Source organism: Ranitomeya imitator, chromosome 8 (genome assembly GCF_032444005.1).
Source record: "Ranitomeya imitator isolate aRanImi1 chromosome 8, aRanImi1.pri, whole genome shotgun sequence".
Classification (NCBI taxonomy): Eukaryota; Metazoa; Chordata; class Amphibia; order Anura; family Dendrobatidae; genus Ranitomeya; species Ranitomeya imitator.
Genome location: NC_091289.1, coordinates 51,196,658 through 51,216,946, shown reverse-complemented (window position 1 = coordinate 51,216,946; position 20,289 = coordinate 51,196,658). Strand labels below are relative to the sequence as shown.

General features: G+C 43.4%; 1 protein-coding gene across 1 annotated transcript in view; it reads left to right on the top strand.

Annotated features, from left to right (window-relative positions):
* Positions 1–20,289, top strand: part of CACNA1I (calcium voltage-gated channel subunit alpha1 I) — a 459,676-nt gene that overhangs the window by 396,115 nt on the left and 43,272 nt on the right. The window contains exon 32 of the mRNA XM_069737599.1: positions 18,767–18,883. Within this exon, the coding sequence (XP_069593700.1) occupies positions 18,767–18,883 (117 nt within the window). The remainder of the gene's footprint in view (positions 1–18,766; positions 18,884–20,289) is intronic.

The window sequence follows — 20,289 nt, the reverse complement described above, 5'->3', positions numbered from 1 at the left end:
ACCAGTAGGCATGGCCAGGGACGTTACGTGTCCATCACGGCACACTGGGTAAATGTGGTGGATTCAGGGTCCACAGGGGACAGCAAGTTTGGGACAGTTCTGCCTAGCCCACGGTCTAGTAAACAGTTGTCTGTAGCCGTTCGCACCCCCTCCTCCTCCTCCTCCTCCTCGTCCTCCTGCAGAAGCAAGAGCTCGTCCACAGACCGCAGTCGCACAAACACTCCATCCGCACCTGCCACTGTTGCACACCAGGTCTCCCATTATGGGGCAGCTACTGGCATACGTCAGCAGGCTGTATTGGCTATGAAGTGTTTGGGCGACAATAGACACACCGCGGAAGTTCTGTCCGAGTTCTTGCAGCAAGAAACGCAGTCGTGGCTGGGCACTGTAGATCTTGAGGCAGGCAAGGTAGTGAGTGATAACGGAAGGAATTTCATGGCTGCCATCTCCCTTTCCCAACTGAAACACATTCCTTGCCTGGCTCACACCTTAAACCTGGTGGTGCAGTGCTTCCTGAAAAGTTATCCGGGGTTATCCGACCTGTTCCTCAAAGTGCGTGGACTTTGCGCACATATCCGCCGTTCGCCTGTACACTCCAGCCGTATGCAGACCTATCAGCGTTCTTTGAACCTTCCCCAGCATCGCCTAATCATAGACGTTGCAACAAGGTGGAACTCAACACTGCACATGCTTCAGAGACTGTGCGAACAGAGGCGGGCTGTTATGTTTTTGTGGGAGGATACACATACACGGGCAGGCAGTAGGATGGCAGACATGGAGTTGTCAGGTGTGCAGTGGTCGAAGATTCAAGACATGTGTCAAGTCCTTCAGTGTTTTGAGGAATGCACACGGCTGGTTAGTGCAGACAACGCCATAATAAGCATGAGCATCCCCCTAATGCGTCTGCTGATGCAAAGTTTGACGCACATAAAGGATCAGGCGTCTGCACTAGAGGAAGAGGAAAGCCTTGATGACAGTCAGCGATTGTCTGGTCAGGGCAGTGTACATGACGAGGTACCGGGCGAAGAGGAGGTGGAGGATGAGGAGGATGATGGGGATGAGTATATTTTTAATGAGGAAGCTTTCCCGGGGGCACGGGAAATTGGTGGCGTGGCAAGGCCGGGTTCTGGTTTTTTGAGGGACACAAGTGACGTAGATTTGCCTGAAACTGCCCCTCAACCAAGCACAACCGCAGATTTGACAACGGGAACTTTGGCCCACATGGCGGATTATGCCTTGCGTATCCTCAAAAGGGACACACGCATTACAAAAATGATGAACGATGACGATTACTGGTTGGCCTGCCTCCTTGATCCTCGCTATAAAGGCAAATTGCAAAATATTATGCCACATGAGAACTTGGAACTAATATTAGCAACAAAACAATCAACTCTTGTTGACCGTTTGCTTCTGGCATTCCCTGCACACAGCGCCCGTGATCGTTCTCACACGAGCTCCAGGGGCCAGCAGACCAGAGGTGTTAGAGGGGCAGAAATCAGAAGTGGCGTTGGCCAGAGGGGTTTTCTGACCAGGTTGTGGAGTGATTTTTCTATGACCGCAGACAGGACAGGTACTGCAGCATCAATTCAAAGTGACAGGAGACAACATTTGTCCAGTATGGTTACAAACTATTTTTCATCCCTTATCGACGTTCTCCCTCAACCGTCATTCCCATTTGATTACTGGGCATCCAAATTAGACACCTGGCCAGAATTGGCAGAATATGCATTGCAGGAGCTTGCTTGCCCGGCAGCTAGTGTCCTATCAGAAAGAGTATTCAGTGCTGCAGGTTCAATACTAACAGAAAAAAGGACTCGTCTGGCTACCCAAAATGTAGATGATCTAACCTTCATTAAAATGAACCACAACTGGATTTCAAAATCTTTTGCCCCACCCTGCCCGGCTGACACCTAGCTTTCCTATGAAAAGGTCTTGCCTGTGGACTATTCTGAATGACTTTTCCAATCTCGTAATTTTCTTCACCTGATTGTCCAGCATACGACATGTTTCCACCTCACGAAATGGCCAAACTCCCCACACGGGGCCGTGCTATCGCCACTTTGCGCTTGGACCCTTGAGAGTGCTGTTTGTCTGAAGAGGTGGGTGTGGCCGCTTTTGGTCGACGGCACTGCCACTGGGTCCCTCATAGTACAATAAAGTGTCTCTGGCGGTGGTGGTGCGCACCCAACGTCAGACACACCGTTGTAATATGAGGGGCCCTGTGCCTGTACCGCCGGCCACAAGACAGTTCCCCCCCCAGCTCAAACAGTGCTCTACCACTAGCAAAATTATCTCTCACAGCTTCACCAATGTGTAGTCTAGGCGCTGACATCCTTCAATGCCTGGCACTGACAATACCATTGTTTTGACATTTTTGTTATGTTAGGCCTTCGAAGCCTGTCTGCGGTCCCTTCTTTCTACAACTACTACACTGACCAGGCCACTGCTGGCCGTGTTACCCTGGAACCAATTTAAAAGTGCCTACAGTCAGCCCAATTTTGTTATGTTAGGCCTTCGAAGACTGTCTGCCGTCACTCCTTCCACTAGACTTCCACTGACCAGACCACTGCTGCCCGTGTACCCCTGGAACCAATTTAAAAGTGCCTACAGCCAGCCCAAGTTTGTTATGTTAGGCCTTCGAAGCCTGTCTGCGGTCACTCCTTCCACTAGACTTCCACAGACCAGACCACTGCTGCCCGTGTACCCCTGGAACCAATTTAAAAGTGCCTACAGCCAGCCCAAGTTTGTTATGTTAGGCCTTGGAAGCCTGTCTGCGGTCACTCCTTCCACTAGACTTCCACTGACCAGACCACTGCTGCCCATGTACCCCTGGAACCAATTTAAAAGTGCCTACAGCCAGCCCAAGTTTGTTATGTTAGGCCTTGGAAGCCTGTCTGCGGTCACTCCTTCCACTAGACTTCCACTGACCAGACCACTGCTGCCCGTGTACCCCTGGAACCAATTTAAAAGTGCCTACAGCCAGCCCAAGTTTGTTATGTTAGGCCTTCGAAGCCTGTCTGCGTCCCGTTCTTTCAACTACAACTACACTGACCAGGCCACTGATGGCCGTGTTCCCCTGGAACCAATTTTAACTTGCCTACAGCCAGCCCTATGTTATTATGTTAGGCCTTCGAAGCCTGTCTGCGTCCCGTTCTTTCAACTACAACTACACTGACCAGGCCACTGATGGCCGTGTTCCCCTGGAACCAATTTTAACTTGCCTACAGCCAGCCCAATGTTAGGCCTTTGATGCCTGTCTGCCGTCACTCCTTCCACTAGGCCTCCACTGACCTGTCTATTGCTGCCCGTGTACCCCTTGAACCAACATCATTAAATATAAAAAAAATTAATTTGATTATAAAAAATAAGATCGTGTTGAGATCTCAAATGCAGACATTTTAACAATCAAAACAAACACACAACAAATATCTGGAACTGTACTACAAAGGTCCAACAGCTACAATTTCTTTCTCCTGCAAGAAGTTAACTGAAAGTTTTTTGGAGTTGTTAACACAGATATGGCATCCACCGAGTGTTGTCCTGTCGCGTCTCCTTTAAATTATTTCCAATAAGATGTTAAACTATTAATTTAATGAAATCAATAATTAAAAAAATAATTGAGTAAGTCAAAAGCACATTGCAAATAAACATTAATTACAAATCAAGAAGCATGGCGCGTCCGAGGGTGAGTAGATACCGAATAAGAATATAATCACCCTCGGACGCGCAATGCTTATTTAAAACAGCCTTCCTTCCTAAGAATCAGCCCTTCCGTGGTGTAGAGAGAGGTTGTGTTACACTCCAAGGTGTTCCCCAGGTTGCCTTTCCTGAGCTTCGATCTTCCGGCTCTCGTTTAGTAGCTGTTGGAAACTACGCTGCATTAGGCCTACTAATGGTGTATGGGTGAAACAGTGGCGCATCTGCGGTCCCTCCTTCCACTAGGCCTCCACTGACCTGTCTACTGCGGCCCGTGTACCCCTTGAACCAACCTAATAAAATATTTAAAAAATTAATTTGATTATAAAAAATAAGATCGTGTTGAGATCTCAAATGCAGACATTTTAACAATCAAAACAAACACACAACAAATATCTGGAACTGTACTACAAAGGTCCAACAGCTACAATTTCTTTCTCCTGCAAGAAGTTAACTGAAAGTTTTTTGGAGTTGTTAACACAGATATGGCATCCACCGAGTGTTGTCCTGTCGCGTCTCCTTTAAATTATTTCCAATAAGATGTTAAACTATTAATTTAATAAAATCAATAATTAAAAAAATAATTGAGTAAGTCAAAAGCACATTGCAAATAAACATTAATTACAAATCAAGAAGCATGGCGCGTCCGAGGGTGAGTAGATACCGAATAAGAATATAATCACCCTCGGACGCGCAATGCTTATTTACAACAGCCTTCCTTCCTAAGAATCAGCCCTTTCGTGGTGTAGAGAGAGGTTGTGTTACACTCCAAGGTGTTCCCCGGGTTGCCTTTCATGAGCTTCGATCTTCCGGCTCTCGTTTAGTAGTTGGTGGAAACTACGCTGCATTAGGCCTACAAATTTGGTATGGGGTGTAGAGACAGGTTGTGTTACACTCCAAGGTTTTCACCAGGTTGCCTTTCCTGAGCTTCGATCTTCATGCTCTCGTTTAGTAGTTGTAGAAAAGTACGCTGCATTAGGCCTACAAAATGGGTATGGGGTGGAGAGAGATGGTGTGTTACACTCCAAGGTGTTCCCCAGGTTGCCTTTCCTGAGCTTCGATCTTCATGCTCTCGTTTAGTAGGTGTCGGAAAGTAGGCTGCATTAGGCCTAAAAAATGGGGAATGGGGTGGAGAGAGATGGTGTGTTACACTCCAAGGTGTTCCCCAGGTTTCCTTGCCATTGCTTCGGTCTTCCGACTCTCGTTTAGTAGTTGTAGAAAAGTACACTGCATTAGGCCTACAAATTGGGTATGGGGTGGAGAGAGATGGTGTGTTACACTCCAAGGTGTTCCCCAGGTTTCCTTGCCATTGCTTCGGTCTTCCGACTCTCGTTTAGTAGTTGTAGAAAAGTACACAGCATTAGGCCTACAAAATGGGTATGGGGTGGAGAGAGATGGTGTGTTACACTCCAAGGTGTTCCCCAGGTTGCCTTTCCTGAGCTTCGATCTTCATGCTCTCGTTTAGTAGGTGTCGGAAAGTAGGCTGCATTAGGCCTACAAATTGGGTATGGGGTGGAGAGAGATGGTGTGTTACACTCCAAGGTGTTCCCCAGGTTTCCTTGCCATTGCTTCGGTCTTCCGACTCTCGTTTAGTAGTTGTAGAAAAGTACACAGCATTAGGCCTACAAAATGGGTATGGGGTGGAGAGAGATGGTGTGTTACACTCCAAGGTGTTCCCCAGGTTGCCTTTCCTGAGCTTCGATCTTCATGCTCTCGTTTAGTAGGTGTCGGAAAGTAGGCTGCATTAGGCCTAAAAAATGGGGAATGGGGTGGAGAGAGATGGTGTGTTACACTCCAAGGTGTTCCCCAGGTTTCCTTGCCATTGCTTCGGTCTTCCGACTCTCGTTTAGTAGTTGTAGAAAAGTACACTGCATTAGGCCTAAAAAATGGGTATGGGGTGGAGAGAGATGGTGTGTTACACTCCAAGGTGTTCCCCAGGTTGCCTTTCCTGAGCTTCGATCTTCATGCTCTCGTTTAGTAGGTGTCGGAAAGTAGGCTGCATTAGGCCTACAAATTGGGTATGGGGTGGAGAGAGATGGTGTGTTACACTCCAAGGTGTTCCCCAGGTTGCCTTTCCTGAGCTTCGATCTTCATGCTCTCGTTTAGTAGGTGTCGGAAAGTAGGCTGCATTAGGCCTACAAATTGGGTATGGGGTGGAGAGAGATGGTGTGTTACACTCCAAGGTGTTCCCCAGGTTTCCTTGCCATTGCTTCGGTCTTCCGACTCTCGTTTAGTAGTTGTAGAAAAGTACACAGCATTAGGCCTACAAAATGGGTATGGGGTGGAGAGAGATGGTGTGTTACACTCCAAGGTGTTCCCCAGGTTGCCTTTCCTGAGCTTCGATCTTCATGCTCTCGTTTAGTAGGTGTCGGAAAGTAGGCTGCATTAGGCCTAAAAAATGGGGAATGGGGTGGAGAGAGATGGTGTGTTACACTCCAAGGTGTTCCCCAGGTTTCCTTGCCATTGCTTCGGTCTTCCGACTCTCGTTTAGTAGTTGTAGAAAAGTACACTGCATTAGGCCTAAAAAATGGGTATGGGGTGGAGAGAGATGGTGTGTTACACTCCAAGGTGTTCCCCAGGTTGCCTTTCCTGAACTTCGATCTTCATGCTCTCGTTTAGTAGGTGTCGGAAAGTAGGCTGCATTAGGCCTACAAATTGGGTATGGGGTGGAGAGAGATGGTGTGTTACACTCCAAGGTGTTCCCCAGGTTTCCTTGCCATTGCTTCGGTCTTCCGACTCTCGTTTAGTAGTTGTAGAAAAGTACACAGCATTAGGCCTACAAAATGGGTATGGGGTGGAGAGAGATGGTGTGTTACACTCCAAGGTGTTCCCCAGGTTGCCTTTCCTGAGCTTCTATCTTCAGGCTCTCATTAAATTGTGGTTAAATGGAACAACTGCATTTGGCGTACTAGTTGGTTTGGGGCCTACTATCGGTGTCTGCCACTCCTTGCTTTTCTCCTGGTTTCCTGTCCTGAAATTCCATTTTCAGCCTCTCGTTAAGTAGTTGTTAATGTTAGACTGCATTTGGCCTACTAGTTGGGTTGGGGCCTACTATCGGTGTCTGCCACTCCTTGCTGTTCTCCTCCACTGAACAAAGCTGTGCCGCCTGTTTACTACGGTTGCCAATTTTGAACTGCATTTCGACTACTTACTGATTTGGCCCTACTCTCTGTGTCAGCCTCTCATTCCAGTTGTCCTCCACTGCAATGCCCCCTGGTTATTCCTGTGTTACCAATTTTGAACTGCATTTAGCCCACTTTCTTCTTTGGGCCTATATCTGTGTTTCCACTTCATCGTGCCCATTGCCCAGCCAGTGATAGATGAGTCTGCTGGTACATTGACCCATAACGCAACATTCCCCGTGCACGCTACACAACAACATTGTGACCCTGCTGAAAGTCAGGTTGCTCTTCCCGCATACCATACCACCTTACACGGGGACAAAGAGGAAGGTGCAGATGAAAGTGCAGGTTCCTTCATCAGGTGGGGGGAGGAATACTAGTTGGCGACGTCACTGGCACAGGGCCTCTCATAGTACGCAAAAGTGTTGCTGCCGGTGGGAGGCGCCCCCGCCGTGCAAACACACCGCTGTACTTTGAGGGGCCCTGTGCCAGTGCCAATGCCAACGAGTGGGCCCCTCCTGCTTGCTCAGGTTCACAGCACTTGCAAAGTTGAAATACTTACCTCTCCCTGCTCCACTGCCGTGACGTGGTCCAGATTTCCTGGGCCCACTAATTACTTGAACCAGCCCTACCCCCCACAACTTTAGCCAAATGACCCCCAATTTCAAATGCCTTCCAATTATTATAAGGTAAATTACGCTTGACAAGCTTCATTAAGAAGAATGGATGGTTTTGACATTAAAATGGGTACTCTAGGTGTTTTCCTGGCCCCCACTCACTGCCGACTATGCTGCCCCATTGACTTGCATTGGGTTTCGTGTTTCGGTCGATCCCGACTTTACGTCATAATCGGCCGATTTCACTCGACCCGACTTTGGACATAGTCGGGTTTCGCAAAACCCGGCTCGACTCTAAAAAGGTCAAGGTCGCTCAACTCTACTCTTGGCAGTGTAGGTCACGTTTACACAGGACGATATGCTGCCGAGAACCATGATCTTTTGTGCAAACAAAAGCTCCGAACAGGTCAGATTGCCCTAATTATTACTGCCCTGCAAGTTGGGGCGCACATAGAACTTTTGCCATGGGACCCTGTGATTTCTATTTTGGCCCCCACACCTCCAAAATATATATGTACAGTTAGGGCCAGAAATATTTGGACAGTGACACAATTTTCGCGATTTGGGCTCTGCATGCCACCACATTGGATTTGAAATGAAACCTCTACAACAGAATTTAAGTGCAGATTGTAACGTTTAATTTGAAGGGTTGAACAAAAATATCTGATAGAAAATGTAGGAATTGTACACATTTCTTTACAAACACTCCACATTTTAGGAGGTCAAAAGTAATTGGACAAATAAACATAACCCAAACAAAATATTTTTATTTTCAATATTTTGTTGCAAATCCTTTGGAGGCAATCACTGCCTTAAGTCTGGAACCCATGGACATCACCAAACGCTGGGTTTCCTCCTTCTTAATGCTTTGCCAGGCCTTTACAGCCGCAGCCTTCAGGTCTTGCTTGTTTGTGGGTCTTTCCGTCTTAAGTCTGGATTTGAGCAAGTGAAATGCATGCTCAATTGGGTTTAGATCTGGAGATTGACTTGGCCATTGCAGAATGTTCCACTTTTTGGCACTCATGAACTCCTGGGTAGCTTTGGCTGTATGCTTGGGGTCATTGTCCATCTGTACTATGAAGCGCCGTCCAATCAACTTTGCAGCATTTGGCTGAATCTGGGCTGAAAGTATATCCCGGTACACTTCAGAATTCATCCGGCTACTCTTGTCTGCTCTTATGTCATCAATAAACACAAGTGACCCAGTGCCATTGAAAGCCATGCATGCCCATGCCATCACGTTGCCTCCACCATGTTTTACAGAGGATGTGGTGTGCCTTGGATCATGTGCCGTTCCCTTTCTTCTCCAAACTTTTTTCTTCCCATCATTCTGGTACAGGTTGATCTTTGTCTCATCTGTCCATAGAATACTTTTCCAGAACTGAGCTGGCTTCTTGAGGTGTTTTTCTGCAAATTTAACTCTGGCCTGTCTATTTTTGTTATTGATGAATGGTTTGCATCTAGATGTGAACCCTTTGTATTTACTGTCATGGAGTTTTCTCTTTACTGTTGACTTAGAGACAGATACACCTACTTCACTGAGAGTGTTCTGGACTTCAGTTGATGTTGTGAACGGGTTCTTCTTCACCAAATTAAGTATGCGGCGATCATCCACCACTGTTGTCATCCGTGGACGCCCAGGCCTTTTTGAGTTCCCAAGCTCACCAGTCAATTCCTTTTTTCTCAGAATGTACCCAACTGTTGATTTTGCTACTCCAAGCATGTCTGCTATCTCTCTGATGGATTTTGTCTTTTTTTTCAGCCTTAGGATGTTCTGCTTCACCTCAATTGAGAGTTCCTTTGACCGCATGTTGTCTGCTCACAGCAACAGCTTCCAAATGCAAAACCACACACCTGGAATCCACCCCTGACCTTTTAACTACTTCATTGATTACAGGTTAACGAGGGAGACGCCTTCAGAGTTAATTGCAGCACTTAGAGTCCATTGTCCAATTACTTTTGGTCCCTTGAAAAAGAGGACGCTATGCATTACAGAGCTATGATTCCTAAACCCTTTCTCCGATTTGGATGTGGAAACTATCATATTGCAGCTGGGAGTGTGCACTTTCAGCCCATATTATATATATAATTGTATTTCTGAACATGTTTTTGTAAACAGCTAAAATAACAAAACTTGTGTCACTGTCCAAATATTTCTGGCCCTAACTGTATATATATATATATATATATATATATATATATACACTGTACATATTTATATTTTGTTACTGAGATAGATAGATAGATAGATAGATAGATAGATAGATAGATAGATAGATAGATAGATAGATAGATAGATAGACAGTATATATATACAGTTGTGCTCAAAAGTTTACATACCCCGGCAGAATTTTTGCTTTCTTGACCATTTTTCAGAGAATGTGAATGATAACATCAAAACTTTTCCTCCATTCATGGTTAGTTGTTGGGTGAAGCCATTTATTGTCAAACTACTGTGTTTACTCTTTTTAAATCATAAAAAAAAAAAAAAACATTCAAATGACACAGATCAAAAGATCAAATACCCTGGTGATTTTGGCTTGATAACATGCACAGAAGTTGACACAAATGGGTTTGAATGGCTACTAAAAGTAAAGGTACCTTCACACATAACGATATTGTTAACGATATCGTTGCTATTTGTGACGTAGCAACGATATCGTTAATGAAATCGTTATGTGTGACAGCGACCAACGATCAGGCCCCTGCTGGGAGATCGTTGGTCGCTGAATAAAGTCCAGAACTTTATTTCGTCGCTGGACTCCCTGGAGACATCGCTGGATCGGCGTGTGTGACACCGATCCAGCGATGTCTTCACTGGTAACCAGGGTAAACATCGGGTAACTAAGCGCAGGGCCGCGCTTAGTAACCCGATGTTTACCCTGGTTACCATGCTAAAAGTAAAAAAAAACAAACAGTACATACTTACCTACCTCTGTCTGTCCTCCAGCGCTGTGCTCTGCACTCCTCCTGTACTGGCTGTGAGCCGGAAAGCAGAGCGGTGACGTCACCGCTCTGCTTTCCGGCTCCCAGACAGTACAGGAGGAGAGCAGAGAAGCAGAGCGCAGCGCTGGAGGACAGACGGCTGTAGGTAAGTATGTAGTGTTTGTTTTTTTTTACTTTTAGCATGGTAACCAGGGTAAACATCGGGTTACTAAGCGCGGCCCTGCGCTTAGTTACCCCATGTTTACCCTGGTTACCGGCATCGTTGGTCGCTGGAGAGCGGTCTGTGTGACAGCTCTCCAGCGACCAAACAGCGACGCTGCAGCGATCCGGATCGTTGTCGGTATCGCTGCAGCGTCGCTAAATGTGAAGGGGCCTTAACATCCTCACCTGTGACCTGTTTTCTTGTAATCAGTGTGTGTGCATAAAAGCTGAGCGAGTTTCTCGGATCCAGACAGACTCTTGCATAATTCATCCAGCCACTGACGTTTCTGTATTGTGAGTCATGGGGAAAGCAAAAGAATTGTCAATGGATCGACGGGAAAAGGTAGTTGAACTGCATAACACATGAAAGTGATGCAAAAAGATAACCAAGGTAACCAAGGAATTGATAATGCCAGTAAGACGCATTCAAACCGTGATTAACAAATGGAACATCAGGGGCTCTGTAAAAACAAAACTATGGTCTGGTAGATCGACAAAAATGTTGTCCACAACTGCCAGGAAAATTGTTCGGGATGCAAAGAAAAACCCACAAATAACATCGGCTGAAGTACAGGACTCTCTGAAAGCTAGCGGTGTGGCTGTTTCAAGATGAACAATAAGGTGGCACTTAAGAAAAATGGGCTGCATGTTCGAGTCGCCAGAAGAAAGCCATTACAGCGCAAATGCCACAAAGCATCTTGACTACAATATGCAAAACAGTACAGAGACAAGTCTCAAAACTTCTGGAACAAGGTAATTTGGAGTGAAGAGACCAAAATTGAACGTTTTGGACACAACCATAAATGTTACATTTGGAGAGAGGTCAACAAGACCTATGATGAAAGGAACACCATTCCTACGGTAAAGCATGGAGGTGGATCGCTGATATTTTGGCGCTGTCTGAGCTACAAAGGCACAGGAAACTTGGTCAAAGTTGAAGAAAAGATGAATGTAGCACTTTATGAGCGAATACTGGAGGCAAGTTTGCACTCATCAGCCCGGAAGCTGTGCATTGGACGTACTTGGACAACGATCCAAAACAAAAGGCCAAGTTGACCGGTCATTGGCTACAGCAGAACAAAGTGAAGTTTCTGGAGTGGCCATCTCAGTCTCCTGACCTCAATATCATTGAGCCACTGTGGGGAGATCTCAAGCATGCAGTTCATGCTAGACAGCCCAGGAATTTATAGGAACTGGAGATTTTCTACCAAGAAGAGTGGGCAGCTTTACCATCTGAGAAAGTAAAGAACCTCATCCACAACTACCACAAAATATTTGAAGCTGTCATTGACGTTAGAGGGGGCAATACACAGTATTGATAAATGGGATATGTCAGGTAGACCAACAAAAATTTAGTCCACATCTGCCAGGAAAATTGTTCGGGATGCAAAGAAAAACCCACAAATAACATTATCTTAAATATTGGACTCTCTGAAAACTAGCGGTGTAGCTGTTTCAAGATGCACAATAAGGAGGAACTTAAAGAAAAATGGGCTGCATGGTCGAGTTGCCAGAAGAAAGCCATTACTGTGCAAATGCCCCAAGTATCTCACTTGCAAGACGCAAAACAGTACAGAGACAAGCCTCCAGACTTCTGGAACAAAGTAATTTGGAGTGATGAGACCAAAATTGAACTTTTTGGACACAATCATAAACGTTACATTTGAAGAGAGGTCAACAAGGTCTATGATGGAAGGAACACCTTTCTTACTGTAAAGCATGCTGATGTTTTGGGATGTGTGAGCTACAAAGGCACAGGAAACTTGGTCAAAGTTGAAGGAAAGATGAATGCAGCACGTTATCAGCAAAAACTGGAGGCATATTTGCACTCATCAGCCCGGAACCTGCACATGGGACGTACTTGGACCTTCCAACATGACAACGATCCAAAACACAAGGCCAAGTCGACCTGTCATTCACTATAGCAGAAGAAAGTGAAGGTTCTGGAGTGGCCATCTCAGTTTCCTGATCTCAATATCACTGAGCCACTCTGGGGAGATGTCAAGCGTGCAGTTAATGCTAGACAGTCCAGGAATTTACAGGAACTGGAGGCTTTTTGCCAAGAAGAGTGGGCAGTACACGGTATTAAAAAATGGGATATGTGAGCTTTTGATCGAGGTCATTTGGATGTTTTGAGTTGTCATTATGAATTATAAAGAGAAAACACAGTAGATTGACATTAGATGGCTTCACCCAACCACTAACCATGAGTGAAGAAAAAGTTTTGGTATGCCTGGGTCTGCCTGGGTATGTAAACTTTTGAGTACAATTGTGTGTGTGTGTGTGTGTGTGTGTATGTATATATATATATATATATATATATATATATATATATATATATATATCTCAGTTACCATTTGTTTCTGCTGGCTCAAGAGCAGTCATACTTGCAGTCAGGTGACAACTAATGTCAGTTATTTGGTGAATAGAACGCTGCAGATGTGGCTGACACTCTATTTGGCATATGACAGCAAGTGTACAGAGCATCTCCTCGTGATTACTGCTGAAGCCCAACCATGAACATATCATAGTATACTACAAATAGAAGTCTGGAATAGTGTAGTAGACAACGGTGTCCTGTAAACAACATACTTATCCCCTTCAACCTCTAGCCTGTTTTCACCTTCATAACAAGGCCAAATCTTATCATTCTGACTAGTGTCACTTTATGTGATAATAACTCTGGAACGCTTGAACTGATCCCCGATTAGGAGAAAAAATTTTCCTGACACATTGTACATTGATAATGCTCAAATTTGTTCGATATGACTTTTTCTCAATTTTCAAACTTTCAATTTTTATGCTTTTAAACCAGAAATTTATATCACACAAAATAGTTAATAAATAACGTTTCCCACATTTCTACTTAACATCAGCACAATTTTTGAAACATATTTTAAAGAAGTTAGAAGGGTTAAAAGATGACCAGAAATTTCTCATTTTTCCAACAAAATTTACAAAGCCGTTGTTTAGGGACCATATCACAAATGAAGTGACTGTGAAGGGCCCATATGACAGAAAATACCCCAAAGTGACATCATTATAAAAACTGCACCCCTCAAGGAGCTCAAAGCCACATTCAAGAAGTTTATTAACCCTTCGGGTGCTTCACTGGAACTAAAGAAATGTGGAAGGAAAAAACGAACATTTAAATTTTTCACAAAAATTTATTTCGACCCAATTTTATTTTATTTTTCCAAAGCGTAAAAGGAGAAAATGGACCTGAAACGCTCTTGTGTAATTTCTCCTGAGTATGACAATATCCCATATGTGGGGGAAAGCTGCTATTTGGGCACATAGCAGGGCTTAGAAGGGAAGTTTGACTTTTTGAACGTAAAATTGGCTGGAATCAAGAGCAGATGCCATGTCGCGTTTGGAGAGCCCCCGATGTGCCTAAACAGTAGAAACGCCCAACAATGACACCATTTTGGAAACTAGACAACTCAAGTAACTTATCTAGATGTGTTGTGAGCACCTTGAACACCCAGGTGCTTTACAGAAGTTTATAACTTTGAGCCGTGAAAATAAAAATCATTTTTTTTCCACAAAAATGTTCTTTGAGCCCCAAGTTATATTATTTTCACAAGGGTAACAGGATAAAGTGGACAACAAAATTTGTTGTGCAATTTCTCCCCTGAGTATGCCAATACCCCATATGTTAGAGAACACTACTGCTTTTGCACATGGCAGGGCTCAGAAGGGAAGGAGTGATGTTTTGAAATGCAGACTTTGGTGGAATTGTCTGCGGGCGTCATGTCACACTTGGAGAGCCCCTGCTATGCCTTGACAGTGGAAACCCCCAACAAATGATGCAAATTGGAATTTATCTAATGTTTCCTGCTATGTAAATTTTATAATGTTGTGGCATATGTGAGTAGCGTAGAGTGCATCAGTTTGGCACGTAAGTTGTGTAGAGTGCCTCAGTTTGGCAAGTGACAGTTCTGTAGAGTGCATCAGGTTGTCATACGTAAGTTGTGAACTTGTGTACTTGACCACCAGCGTGGTGTCACTACATTGGGTTCTGCTCTCGCCCTTTTTGAGCAGCTGCCTGATTAGCGTCTTAGGGAGGCCTCTCTGATTTTTGCTGACAGTACTGCAGGCTGCAGTAGCTTGCGCTGAGAGGGACATAAAGAGTGGGATGTAGGTATAAAAGTTATCTACATAGAGCTTATAACCTTGATCTAGTGTGAGGTGGCCAGGGTGGTAGTCATGGCGAGGTGCTGCTGTTCCAGCACACCCTGGCACCCTGCACAGAAAGCACAATGTCCCATCTGTTGTGTGATTTGTGTGCAATGCAAGTCAATCACTTTTAGATTGGCGTTCTCCTCAGGTTGCATGGTCCCGGTCCCAGATATCATCACACACTGACAGAGTCCAAGTCCATTTTTAACAAAACAACTTTACTCAGCAAATTCAGTTCAGTTACCGACATCTCACAATAATTCTCACTGATCATAGATCCTTTCCTCTGTGCTGTCCCTTGCTCTCCTGGCAATCTTTCTTCCGGTAACGTACCATCCAGTACCAGAGCTTCCCAACTAGCCAGACTAGTTCTTGCCTAGCTATTTCTACCACCTCTTCCATAAACAGAAACACTTGGTTTGACAAGTACTCCTGTGTCATCATTAGGGGAGACACTGCCAGACTTATCTGACACCAGCTTTCCTCTCAGACACACAAAAAAATCGATTATTAAAATTTAATTAGCCGGATATTCCTTTTGCCCAACGTCATCTGTTGATAGAGTGTCCATTGGAATGTTGGCTGATCCTGGCGATATCGGCATTGTTAAACACAACCACAGAGACACCACAACACTATATACTTATAACTATGTGAAAATGCCTATAAATATATATGCTTATAAAATATAATATAAGTGACCAGTGCTCTGTGGAAGAAAAAATGTGGACTGAAACCACTATTTAAGAACAAGAACACCCACAACCAAGCTATAGACTAGTACCAGATAAAACACCAGGCAGAGAATAGATATAAAATGCCTTTATTATATATGACTGGCAATTAAATATATTTTAACAATCCATAATTTGTGCGCACAAAAAAACAAAGGGAATTATTTATCAATAAAAACATATAAAACCAATGTATGTATACAATAAAAGATGGAATATTATAACGGACTGACCCAGAAAATAATATAATGTTGTTTATATATAGGTAGGAGCAACCACTAGAAATAGCCTCATGTCTAAAAAATACATGTCAGGTGACCAAAATTGAAAAAATGGAAAAAACCTATATAAAAAAGAGCCAAAAATAAAGAATAAATATAAAAAATGCCAAAGGTGGTATATGAGGAACAACTGTCCTACTAAAGTGCCATGTGATAAAAAAATATATATCAGTGCACAAAGAATAATGTGCAAAATAAGCAATATACAATAATAAGTGCATTTTTAGCAAAAAGTGTATACAATGGTAGTGCATAAAATCCACATCTAAACCATTTGGCTCCAAAATATATGGTAGTGTATCCAGTAATCAATTATGAAAAAATATATAGAGCTGTAGAACAAGGTGCAATCATCTGTACAATACTGGAATTTCAATCAGAAGTATATACTGTATCAAAGAGGCTTGCCCCACAAATGTACTGCACAGTACTAAGTGAATAAAGGTGCTAACGTGCAGTATAAAGTGCTAAACTATAATAAGAGACACCTCATGTCTCCAACGAAATCTATGCGGCTTATCACTGACAGGCTCCTCTGGAGTAGCGCACACAGCTACAATTAAACTCCAGCAGGAGTCCCACCGCAAGGTGCAAATTAGCATAAATAATGTGGAAGCGCACCGTACCTTATCCACAAAAAGCGGTCCTTTCGTTTCCGGGATCCGGACCGTCCGCGTCACGCAGCCGGGTACTCTGCCTCCGTACGTCCGGCTGCGTGACGCGGACGGTCCGGATCCCGGAAACGAAAGGACCGCTCATGCGCCGCCTACACCCGGGCAGCTGATACTAGTTTGGGGACACATACTATATATATAGCGCCTTGGCGCTCCATGAGTCACCCCCTGACGAAGGACTTAGATCCGAAACGCGCGTCGGGGTGCGCTCTTGCAAAGGACCGGACTGACCCAGAGCTTTTTGTGGATAAGGTACGGTGCGCTTCCACATTATTTATGCTAATTTGCACCTTGCGGTGTGCGCTACTCCAGAGGAGCCTGTCAGTGATAAGCCGCATAGATTTCGTTGGAGACATGAGGTGTCTCTTCTTATTATAGTTTAGCACTTTATACTGCACGTTAGCACCTTTATTCACTTAGTACTGTGCAGTACATTTGTGGGGCAAACCTCTATGATACAGTATATACTTCTGATTGAAATTCCAGTATTGTACAGATGATTGCACCTTGTTCTACAGCTCTATATATTTTTTCATAATTGATTACTGGATACACTACCATATATTTTGGAGCCAAATGGTTTAGATGTGGATTTTATGCACTACCATTGTATACACTTTTTGCTAAAATTGCACTTATTATTGTATATTGCTTATTTTGCACATTATTCTTTGTGCACTGATATATATTTTTTTATCACATGGCACTTTAGTAGGACAGTTGTTCCTCATATACCACCTTTGGCATTTTTTATATTTATTCTTTATTTTTGGCTCTTTTTTATATAGGTTTTTTCCATTTTTTCAATTTTGGTCACCTGACATGTATTTTTTAGACATGAGGCTATTTCTAGTGGTTGCTCCTACCTATATATAAACAACATTATATTATTTTCTGGGTCAGTCCGTTATAATATTCCATCTTTTATTGTATACATACATTGGTTTTATATGTTTTTATTGATAAATAATTCCCTTTGTTTTTTTGTGCGCACAAATTATGGATTGTTAAAATATATTTAATTGCCAGTCATATATAATAAAGGCATTTTATATCTATTCTCTGCCTGGTGTTTTATCTGGTACTAGTCTATAGCTTGGTTGTGGGTGTTCTTGATATCGGCATTGGACCTTAGTCTAATCTTTATGAGGGTATACCCTAGGCTCAGCCACTGAATTTTTTTCATTTCATCCAGATCGATAATTTGTTTTGTTCAATAGTCAAAGGCAGCTGGATGGACATCCTATTGTATCCTTCCTGTACCTTTTCAAACTTTACAAACAGATGCAAATGCAATTTGTGTATCAAACAAAGTCAAAGAGTTGGCGCTTTAGCTATGCAGTATATACTACACACATCACACTCGGTACCTGGGTGCTTATTTGCACATCCTGTCTGGTTAATTGACACTGTCCCAATTGGCATCTTGCAATGTTGTTACAATTCTAATTATCCACATTTAACCTTGTCGTCTTGAAATGTAAAACCACTGTTTGATTAACGATGTCCATTGACAAAAAGTCCACAGCAATGTGGAAAGTGTTGGTATAAATGCCAATTAACATGGCTGCAATGTATTGATTATTCCAGGCTCTTAAGGTACCGTCACACTCAGCGACGCTGCAGCGATATAGACAACGAGCCGATCGCTGGAGCGTCGCTGTTTAGGTCGCTGTAGAGACGTCACACAAAGCAACTCCAGAACGATGCAGGAGCGAACCAGTGACGTAACGGCGACTCACTTATCGTTCTCACTGGTTGTTCGCTCCATCTCAAACGTTGCTGGCATCATTGCTTTTGCTGTCAAACATGACGATACACGCCGACCTGAGGACGAAATAAAGTTCTGGCCTTCTAGCTCCGACCAGCGATGGCACAGCGGGATCCAGATCGCTGCTGCGTGTCAAGCACAACGAGATCGCTATCCAGGACGCTGCAACGTCACAGATCGTTGTCGTTCTCGTTGTAAATTTGCTGAGTGTGAAGGTACCTTTAGTTATTAAACATAGTAAGCCACTGTGGTCTCCTGGAGATCAACAGTCCTGAGGGTACTAGAAGGGGTTTATCTGCAAACAACACTGCTGGCTTCCATGCATTGCTTATGAGTTGTATTGAATTTGTGCACTGTGGGATTAACGTATTGGATTAACATAAAATACCTGCACTCCTGTAGACTAAACAGTCAGGGGTGATTTAAATAAAGCTTCTGAAAGCTTAATTCTCTAATCGGAGATTGTATGCTAAGTAGGAAAAAGTAAAATGTTTGAACGGGGCAACTCACAAATCCATATCACTTATAATGGTTTTACTTAGGTCCAGCTGGCAGAAATGGAGGCCTTTTCTTTAACCTCTGACAAGTCCTCTTCAGTATTGACTGATGATCTCAGTTCAGAAGAACAAGGTGTCACAAGTCAGTTAAAGGAGATGAAGGTAAAAGCAAATTTTGTAAATTATTGGAATTCTAAACAGAGAAGATTTTAATTACTTCCCTAATCTACATGCATTGTCTTGATTAGGACGCCATCAGAACCATCCAGATAACACCTCATTGTGCTCATTTTATGGCTTCATAAAAATACCAAATTGGCTGTTTTGGAATGGTGCTTCATAGCAGACGTAACATTATTGGTTTAATACATTTTTCAACACTTAAAAGGGAATATGCTAAGATTTATGACCCCTCAAAACGTTGAGATTACATAGGTATTAAGAAAAGAAGTGTACACATACACACTAATAACTCTTAACTTAGAAAATCAACTTTTATCTACTCCTGTTCCATATAAAAATGTCTCTTGAAGTATCTACTGGACATTCTTTCATCTGTGTAGTGTCATTTTGCTACAGAAGCACTGCAATCAAAGTTTTTATCCTCTTAATATATTGCAATCATCATATTATATAGCACTGTGTACTTACAATTGCTCATTTTGCCTTTCATCCAATTAATTCTTCTCTTTTCTCTGCTCTGTGTAGAAACAGGAAGTCTCTTTTCCCTGCATTCATCACCCCTCTCTTCGACTCCTGACCCAGACACTCTGCTATTCCCCCTGCCAGACATTTTTGGAGTGATGACTCATGCAGGGAAAATTGATCTCCGGTTTCTACATAGAGCTTGGAAGGATTCAGCTAGTCAGTATTTAATCACATTATGTCATATACCTAATGGAAAAGAAAATAATTAACTGGGTAGAAAGGGAAAATGAGAAATTGTAAGTCAGTGCTAAATAATACGATGATTGCAATATATTAAGAGGCTAAAAATGTTGATGGAACTTTTTCTTAATTGACAGCCACCACTCCCAAACTATTTCCATCTGCTGCTCTGCAGAAGAGGTTGAATTAAATAGAAAGCTGCAGAATGAAGGCTATTTGGAAGGGGTTGCCATCATTAAATGAAGACTTGAGTTGAGCAAAAAGATTTTTGCTGCTCTGGTTTGGCTTTCAGTCTGGTTCTCTGTGTCAGCCACTCCAGCACAGTCTTTCCCTCAGCAGGTGGTATCTTCAGCCTTGCATCCAGGACACCTCTTGTGCTTACTAGGCACATTAATGTAATGACAGCCACCACTCCCAAACTCTTTCTGCCTGGTACTCTGCAGAAGATGTTGAACTACGTGAAAGTCTGCAGGATGAGAGATGTTTAGAAGTGATTGCCATCATTGAAAGAGAACTAGAGTTGAGCGAAATATTTGTGATCCTCTGGTACAGCGCTCTGTTTGGTTCTCTGTGGCAGCCACACCAGTGCAATCTTTACTTTTGCAGCTCACATCTTCAGCCCATCTGGGCCCATTTTGTGCTTACTAAGCCCAATGAGGTAATGACATCATGTGAGACTT